At 47.9% G+C, this 9940-nt stretch overlaps 1 protein-coding gene across 1 annotated transcript in view; it reads left to right on the plus strand.

The window, feature by feature from the left end:
* The window catches only part of LOC121869475 (vegetative cell wall protein gp1-like), a 2594-nt gene extending 913 nt beyond the window's left edge, over positions 1 to 1681 (plus strand). The window contains exon 2 of the mRNA XM_042370828.1: positions 860 to 1681. Within this exon, the coding sequence (XP_042226762.1) occupies positions 860 to 1681 (822 nt within the window). The remainder of the gene's footprint in view (positions 1 to 859) is intronic.
* The last annotated feature ends 8259 nt before the right edge of the window (positions 1682 to 9940 follow it).

The raw sequence follows: 9940 nt of genomic DNA on the forward strand, positions 1-9940 counted from the left end.
CCCATGCCCCCCCTCTCCCCCTCTCTCCCCTGCCCCTCTCTCCCCTCCCCTGCCCCTGCCCCTTCTCCCTCTCCCCCTCTCCCTCCCGCCCTCTCTCCCCTGCCCCTCTCCCCCTCTCCCCGCCCCTCTCTCCCCTGCCCTCTCTCCCCTCTCTCCTGCCCCTCTCTCCCCTCCTGCCCCTGCCCCTCTCTCCCCTCTCCCTCGCCCCTCTCTCCCCCCTGCCCTCTCCCCCTCTCCCCTGCCCCCTCTCTCCCCCTGCCCTCTCCCCCTGCCTTCTCTCCCTCCCGCCCTCCAATGCTCAAGGAATTACTCTCATGTTCCTTCTTATTTTTGGTTCAATTCCTCAACCATTAGACAGACTTTATTTACAACCCGCCCCATAGAAGCGACGTTTGTCTCATTAAAAATTATAATATACAGATTTTAACCTTTTTTTTCCCCTTTGTGAAGATTATATTGAAGGAAATGATATTTTTAGTTATTAATTTTCAATGTATATGAATAATTTATATACGCGTTTGATAAATCGAGTCTCCCTTATTATTTTTTGCCATATTTGAATATATATGGATGTTTAGGTGTATATTAATTTGTATTTGCATAATATTTTTTTTTACGGAAATATCTTTTGTTCATCAGTTTATATATATTTTTTCCACGTGTTTTCATTTTTATTATTATTTTTATTATTAGTTACTGGTAGTAATATTGAAGGTTAGTTAATACATCGTGTTTTGTTTTCATTATAGGTTCCGTGATTTGAGTTTTGTACCTCTCTCTCTCTCTCTCTCTCTCTCTCTCTCTCTCTCTCTCTCTCATTAAGGAACACATAAACGGCCTCGTGTTGGTAACGGTGAAGGGCGGAAGGACTAACCTATACCCTGCCTTCAGTTACCGCCCGCCAACGCCGCCCCTCACCCGCCAACGCCGCCCTCACCCCGTCAACGCTGCCCCTCACCCCGTCAACGCCGCCCCTCACCCGCCAACGCCGTCCTCACCCGCCAACGCCGCCCCTCACCCCGTCAACGCCACCCCTCACCCGTCAACGCCTGCCTCTCACCCCGTCAACGCCGCCCTCACCGCCAACGCCTTCCCCCGCCAACGCCGCCCCTCACCCCGCCAACGCTGCCCCTCACCCGTCAACGCTGCCCTCACCCCGTCAACGCCGCCCCTCACCCCGTCAACGCCACCTCACCCCTCACCCGTCCCCCCTCACCCCGTCAACGCCGCCCCTCATCCGCCACGCCGCCCCTCACCCCGCCAACGCCGCCCCTCACCCGCCAACGCTGCCCTCACCCCGTCAACGCCGCCCTCACCCCGTCAACGCCGCCACTCACCCCGTCAACGCCGCCCCTCACCCGTCAACGCTGCCCTCACCCGTCACGCTGCCCCTCACCCCGTCAACGCTGCCCCTCACCCCGTCAACGCCGCCCCCTCCCGTCAACGCCGCCCTCACCCCGTCAACGCCGCCCCTCACCCGTCAACGCCGCCCTCACCCGCCAACGCTGCCCTCACCCGTCAACGCCGCCCCTCACCCGCCCCCCTCACCCGTCAACGCCGCCCTCACCCCGCCAACGCTGCCCTCACCCCGTCAACGCCGCCCTCACCCGCCAACGCCGCCCTCACCCCGTCAACGCCGCCCCCCGTCAACGCCGCTTTCCCTGTCAACGCCGCTCTCTGATTCTTGTGGACACTCTTAATGTGACGTAGCCAGAGTGCCTCAGTGAGAGAGAGAGAAGATAAAGAAGAGGAGGAGGAAATAAAGGAAGGTGATAGAGAGGATAAGATAAAGGAAGGAGGAAGAGGAGAAGGATATAAAAGAAAATTGAAGTGGAAAATATGATGGGTGATGGAAAGGGGAGAAAGAGGAGGAGAAGTGGATAAATGATGAGAAAAGGAAAATGGGGATGATAGTTGACACTCGACGAAGAGAAGAGAAAGTGGAGAATAACGGAGGGAAGGAGAGAAGGGAAGAAGGGAGAGGAGGTAGATGGAAAAGAAGAAGAAAAGAGACAGGATGAAATATGATGTGAAGGTAGAGAAGAGGAAGTGTTGTGTCGTGTCTTCATAATAATGGGGTTATATAGATGAGTTATATACTGGGGTTATATATATATATATATATATATATATATATATATATATATATATATATATATATATATATATATATATATATATATATATATATATATATATATATATATATATATATATATATATATATATATACTGGGGTTATATAGATAAGATTATTACTTTAGTGACCTTTTGCAGTACAGACTGACTGACTGACTGAATACACCATTGAATTTAGTATCCCACTGGCTGTGTACACGATCTGAATGTTACATAGATGCATTCATACGCACATTCATGCATACATCCATACATACATACATACCATATTTACTCCATTCAGTAGAGGCTAACGTGCATTCACTAAGAGTACGATATTTACACCTAAGGTATTATGTAAGATTAAACTAAACTTGTTGACTTAAGGTAAAATACATCCAGAAATAACTTGAACATTATACTGAGACTTTACCTTAACTGGTTACGTTCACTTAGCAACAGTTAGGGAACAAGAATGATGTTAAGATTGTTTCATAAACTATTATTTTACTGTTTGTAGTCTCTTAATACTTACAGCCTTAGTTACGAGCAATATTCATCATACGAACCTTGGAGAATTCGGACATTGGTTACTTGGGGTAAAATAATGTTGGTGACGCGCTGGCCAGTAAGACATGCACACAAAATGACAGACATGCACGCACGCACCCAAGTACGCTCTCACGAACGCACGCACGCACGCACGCTCGCACTGTAATCTATGCAGTTAGTCCACTGTAATTAAATAACGATACGTGTAATCACTTCAGCAATTGCCAGAAATAATGATTTGCAGCTGTTGATGTTGATAATTATGTTGAAACTACAGCGGCAATTATTGCTGTAGCTGTTGCTGTCAGCGGTGGTACCACCACTGTAGCTGCTGTTGTTGGTTATGTTACTACTATGGCAAGGTTTGTTGGTGGTGTTGCCAACACTACAACAGCTGTCAGCGGTAGGGTTTCGCTACTGGTGTTATCACTGTTATAGCTGTTGTTGTTGTCAACGCTACTGTTGTTGTAGTCACCGCTACTGTTGTTGTTGCCACAGCTACTGTTGTTGTTGTCACAGCTACTGTTGTTGTGGTCACCGCTACTGCTGTTGGTGGTTCTCCCCCATGTTCCTACGACTCGTATGTATGTATGTCACAACTCTGCCTGGCGGAGAAACCCTAATTTTGGAATAGATTTGTTTAAAAAATGGTTTCTTCTGGTCTAAGAAAAGTGACTTTGATTAAGGTCTCCACACGCAAGCACACACACACACACACACACACACACACACAAAACAGATTCTCCATTTCAAAACCTTAATCGACAAGGGCAGGCGATGGGTCCACATGAAATACTGGAATCAATGAGTGCCTCATTAATGTCTGACTGTATAGACGTTTGTCTGTGTTAAGTGTACCGCGTCCGTGTGGTAGAGGTGGGTAAGGGTGGCTCCAGAGATGTCCTTTTGGACGTGAAGGATGTTGGTAAAGGAGGTAGAAGGGTTAGTGGTGGAGGTGGGGGTGGTGGAGGGTTATGGTGGGTGGGGTGGTGGAGAGTTGATGAGGTGGAGGTGGGGGTGGTGGAAGAGGTTAGTGGTGGAGGTGGGGTGGTGGAAGGTTAGTGGTGGAAGTGGGGGTGGTGGAAGGGTTAGTGGTGGAGGTGGGGTGGTGGAAGGTTAGTGGTGAAATTGGGGTGGTGGAGGGTTTAGTGGTGGGTGGGGGTGGTGGAAGGGTTAGTGGTGGGGTGGGGGTGGAAGGGTTAGTGGTGGAGGTGGGGGTGGTGGAGGTTAGTGTGGTGGAGGTGATTGAGGTGGAAGTTAGTGGGTGGAGTGGGGGTGGTGCAGAGGGTTAGTGGTGGAGGTGGGGGTGGTGGAAGGGTTGGTGGTGGAGGTGGTGATGGTGGAAGAGTTGTGGTGGAAATTAGAGTGGTGGAGAGAGGTTAGTGGTGGAGGGTGGGGTGGTGGAAGAGGGTTAGTGGTGGGTGATGATGGTGGAAGGGTTAGTGGTGGAGGTGGTGAAGTGGTGGAAGAGGGTTGGTGGAGGTGGGGGTGGTGGAGAGGGTTAGTGGGGTGGTGATGGTGGAGAGGTTAGTGGTGGAGGTTGGGGAAGGGGAGAGTTGATGGTGGGTGGGGTGGTGAGAGGTTAGTGGTGGAGGTGGGGGTGGTGGAAGAGGTTAGTGGTAGAGGTGGTGATGGTGGAAGAGGTTAGTGGTGGAGGTGGTGATGGTGGAAGAGGTTAGTGGTGGAGGTGGGGGTGGTGGAAGAGGTTAGTGGTAGAGGTGGTGATGGTGGAAGAGGTTAGTGGTGGAGGTGGGGGTGGTGAAAGAGGTTAGTGGTAGAGGTGGGGGTGGTGGAAGAGGTTAGTGGTAGAGGTGGTGGTGATGGAAGAGGTTCGTGGTGGAGGTGCAGGGGTGGAAGGGGATTAGTGGTAGAGGTGGGGAATTGGTGGAGAGGTTAGTGGTAGGGAATTGGTGGTGATGGAGGAGTGTACTGTGGTTGTTGGGGTTGGCGGTGTGGCACCAGAGTGGATGAGGACAGACACACACAGCTCACTCCACAAAAACACTATATTAGCATGTCTTAGTCCACTCCCCCCTTCCTCCCTTCCTCCTTCCCTCCCTCTTTCTTATACTCACTCTGGCTTCCCTCCATATACTCACCTTAGTTCCCTCCCTCTCTTCTCTCCTTTACTCACCCTTTTTTCCTTCCCTCTCTCTCCCTCCTTCCCTCCTTCTCCTTTCCTCACCCTGGCTTCTTTTCTTAACTCTCCCCTCCATACACTTGAACACTATATTATTGAATGTAACACTGTCAAAGACTTCAGGCCACCTGGCTTATTGTATCATGAACTATGTAATTACTACAATGAATCAGGAGTGCTTGAAGACATTCTTGCTGTCTATCATAAATTTGCTGTTAGTCCACACTGATTAGTCCTCAGATAGAATATGACTTATACTGTATATGAACCTCTGTCCTGTGTGGCAGTGAACAGTGATACCACCCTCAGTGTCTAGACCTGACTGAATTATTTAGAATAGACAAATTGTACTCTAAACTTTGCCAATAAAGTTGTTAAACTAAAATAAAAACTAAAATCCTCGGTCTTGTCTCAGTCCTTGTAGACCTCCCCCTTGCATCCCTCTCTCCCCCTTCCTCACCCGTTTCTCCCTCTCCTAGCCTTGCACTAACCTCCATCCTTCCATCTTCTCACTTTTTCCCTCCATCTATCCTTTCATCCCAGTTCCCTCATTTTTTCTCACCTACAAACTCCTCTCTCACCTTTCTCCACCTCTTTCACCCTTCAATTTCTCACCCTCCTTCATCCCTCTCACTCTTTACTCCTCTCTCCCTCTACCCCCCCCCTCTCTCTCTCTCCACCCTTGTCCACGTACTAGGTAGGTGGTGGGGGGGGGGCGGGTCGTGAGGTGTGCAGTGTAAGTCGTGCATATTGCTGTGGCACTTTTAGTGTTAACTTTTATTTATGAAAGTTAATTGATACTTTGAAAGTTTGGTAGTTCGAGAAATCACCTAAAATGTGGACACAATTGAGTTGTGCCAAGTTTATTGTTTCAAGCAATTTTTATGCCCTCTGCTAACTGTGGTGAGGGCCCCGGGGCGTTACTTGTTGAACTGTTTTTATGTGAGTCCAACCGTCCGTGCGTGCGTCCGTCTGTCCATCCGGGTCAGGTTTTTCAGCAAGTCGAGGGCATATGTTTTACAGTTAACTACTGATACTCTCCTCAACAGCATTGTGTCAAATTTGTTTTATCAACTAATGAAGTTAGTTGATGCTAATTGTACTGGCGTTAAATTGATCTATTTTTAATAAATTAGTTCACAAGCTCTCGTGTTCTGTGTGGAGTATTGCTGGGAGAATTCTTCTATTGATAAATGAGTCGGTGAATGAGTGCACTGTGAATAAAGTTACCTAGTAAATTATTAAACAATTTCAGCAAATTTTAAGACTTCGTCCAGTAGTGTTAGCGAGCGTGTTCTATTTGGATTAGTGTGGGGGGGGAGGGGGGCTTTCAGAGGATTTATGAGTGTAGTGTACAGTATGTATATTTACCTCATAAACTACTAACCAGTTATAAGACTGAACCTTGTGTTTACTGTCGTGTATTGTTGGTGATTACCTGGGGGAAATATTCTTATTATGGATAAATGAGTCGACGAAGTACTGTATAAGATATATATATATATATATATATATATATATATATATATATATATATATATATATATATATATATATATATATATATATATATATTGCAGGTATCGTTAACCAAACATGTCGGCTGAAGAGTTATGCTCTGGGTTGAACTAATGGAGACTGTCGACGCGGCTTTGATTGGGCGTTACACACCAACATAAAATTCCCCAAAATGTATTGACTGAACGAAACTTTTGCGAAAAAAAGTATATATAATAGCGTCCTCATCAATCTGGAACTGAGCGTTACTGTGTGATTATTAATTCAGGAATTGTGACTGCCGGAGTGACAGTTTTGTGTTTTTTTTAACTGAGGTGTAATGTTGTTGACATATTTTGTATTTATAGTCAGTGAATTTGTTGTCGTCTGCTGGAAGTGTTGGGTTTGGTGGGTCATCTTTGTTGGTGGTTATTATCATCAATATTCTTACTTCCCTTCATATTCTTCTACTGTCATTATCACCACCTTTCACCACCATTATCACCACCTTTCACCACCATTATCACCACCTTTCACCACCACTATCACCACCTTTCACCACCACTATCACCACCTTTCACCACCATTATCACCACCTTTCAAACCACTATTACCACCTTTCACCACCATTATCACCACCTTTCACCACCCCATTATCACCACCTTCTTCTCACCCTCACCACATCACCACCTTCACCACCACACACCACCTTCTGTTCCCACCATCATCACCACACCTTCACCAAATTCATTATTCACCACCTTCACCACCACCATCACCACCTTCACACCATCACTCACCTTCACCACCACACACACCACCTTCACCTCCACATCACCACCTCTGCACCACCACACCCACCTTCACCACCACATCACCACCTTCACCACCACCATCACCACCTTCCACCACCACATCACCTTCACCACCACATCACTACCTTCACCACCACATCACCCACCTTCACCACCATTGATCACCACCTTCACCACCACGACCACCACCACCACCACCATTCTACTACCTTTCACCACCATTATCACCACCTTCACCACCACATCACCACCTTCACCACCACTATCACCACCTTTCACCACCATTATCACCACCTTTCACCACCATTATCACCACCTTTCACCACCACTATCACCACCTTTCACCACCATTATCATCACCTTTCACCACTATTATCACCACCATTATCACCACCTTTCACCACCATTATCACCACCTTTCACCACCATTATCACCACCTTTCACCACCATTATCATTGTTATTCCTTTTCTTTCTTCACTATTTCCTATGTTTTTCGCCGCGTCTCCAAGAATATACACTAAGAATAGAACACAGTCTTGACATCACTCTTATTAGTGTTTATTTTTGTCTGTCTAAATTCTTATTCCTTATCTTTTATCTAACATTCTTTATCTCATTGTTTGCTGCACATTCTTTATCTCATTGTTTGCTGTACATTCTTTATCTCAACTTTTTTTCTAATATTCTTTAACTCATTGTTTGCTGTACATTCTTTATCTCAACCTTTTTTCTAATATTCTTTAACTCATTGTTTGCTGTACATTCTTTATCTCATTGTTTGCTGTACATTCTTTATCTCAACCTTTTTCTAATATTCTTTATCTCATTGTTTGCTGTACATTCTTTATCTCAATAGAATAGAGAAATTAATGATTATTTGGCACACAGAAACTCTGAAGTGGTGTTGATGGTGTTTGTGTTATATTTATGAAAGTAAATATGAAAGTCCCCATCCCCACCACCACCCCCACCCCAGCACACGTCCCCATCACCACCCTTGCACACGTCCCCATCACCACCCCTGCACATGTCCCCATCACCACCCCCCTGCACACGTCCCCACCACCATCATCACCCCTGCACACGTCCCCACCACCACCACCCCCGCACACGTCCCCACCACCATCACCACCCCTGCACACGTCCCCACCACCACCCCCACTCCCAGCACACGTCCCCCCACCATCACCACCCCTGCACACGTCCCCACCACCACCCCACCCCAGCACACGTCCCCACCACCACCCCCACCCCAGCACACGTCCCCATCACCACCCCCACATGTCCCCATCACCACCACTCACCCCCCTGCACACGTCCCCACCCACCACCCCCCTGCACACGTCCCCACCACCACCCCCACCCCAGCACACGTCCCCATCCCCACCCCCTGCACATGTCCCCATCACCACCACCACCCCCTGCACACTCCCCACCACCACCACCCTCCCGTGCACACGTCCCCACCACCATCACCACCCCCTGCACACGTCCCCACCACCACCCCCCTGCACACGTCCCCACCACCACCACCACCCCCCCTGCACACGTCCCCACCACCATCACCACCCCCTGCACACGTCCCCATCACCACCACCACCCCTGCACACGTCCCCATCACCACCATCACCACCCCTGCACACGTCCCCATCACACCACCATCACCATCCCCACACGCCCCCACCATCACCACCCTCGCACGTCCCCCCCCATCACCACCACCCCTGCACACGTCCCCATCACACACCATCACCACCCCCACACACCCCCCATCACCACCTCCCCTGCACACGTCTCCGCCGCCACTCCACCTTATTAATTTACCCAGGAAGGCCCTAGTCTAGTCTGTGGAGAAATCATGAGCTCACGTATTTCTCCTTCTCCAGTCGTCCGCGAGGGAGAGTTGGCTAAATCAAATTCCTTATCCATCCTGGGACAAGACATTAGTCCATCATAGCAACGTTCCTCTCCCCTCGCCCTTCTTCCCTGTCTGTTTTCCTTTTGTCTCTATGAGGATAATCGGTTAATTTTAAGAACTCTTTGTTAGCACGTCACTCACCCTCTCTCTCACCGTAGCAGCTCCTCCCTCGGCCTCGTCACTGTGGTATTTTTTGTCGTCATTGTACTGTACCTCCCCCACCCTTTGTTGGAGCAAGGAACGTGGGCAGCTGCCTCACAGATACGGAGTGAAATGGGAAATAGCGTCGGAAAGTAGTGGTGGTCTAAAAAAGTGAGGCAGAATAGTATGGAGAGACAGAAGAAACAGTAGTAATGAAGGGATGAAGACAAGTAGGTTGTTGGGGGGAAGATGGAAGAGACTGCTGCATTTAAGAGAATATATATGAAAGGTAAATGATTTCAGTGAACAAACAAACAAACCTTTGATGAAAAAAGTTGTATATCACTTGAGGGTAATTCATCGTCTTCCAAGGTTTCAAGAGGAAACTGGAAAGCTTTAGATAACGATATTAAACATAGAGATAGTGCGTGACAGATAACATGACAGAGATGACAGGTGCATGACAGATAACATGGAAGAGACATGACAACGTAGCTCGATGCGGGAGAGATAACAGCAAGGCTCAGGAGATTGACGACGACACAGTGAGAGAGATAAGAGAGAGACGTGGCAGAGGAGGAGTTAAGGAATCAAGTTGTGTCAGAGATCTTGTCAGAGTTTGTATTGTTTCTCATACTTACTGTACTGTACACTCATGAACACATTCTGTCACATTAATTTTTAGCAACTTGGAAAATAACTATGAATGCCTTTCCTGACTGACTGACTGACTGACTGACTAACTGAAGTCCAACC

Source organism: Homarus americanus, unplaced genomic scaffold (assembly GCF_018991925.1).
Source record: "Homarus americanus isolate GMGI-L3 unplaced genomic scaffold, GMGI_Hamer_2.0 scaffold23578, whole genome shotgun sequence".
Classification (NCBI taxonomy): Eukaryota; Metazoa; Arthropoda; class Malacostraca; order Decapoda; family Nephropidae; genus Homarus; species Homarus americanus.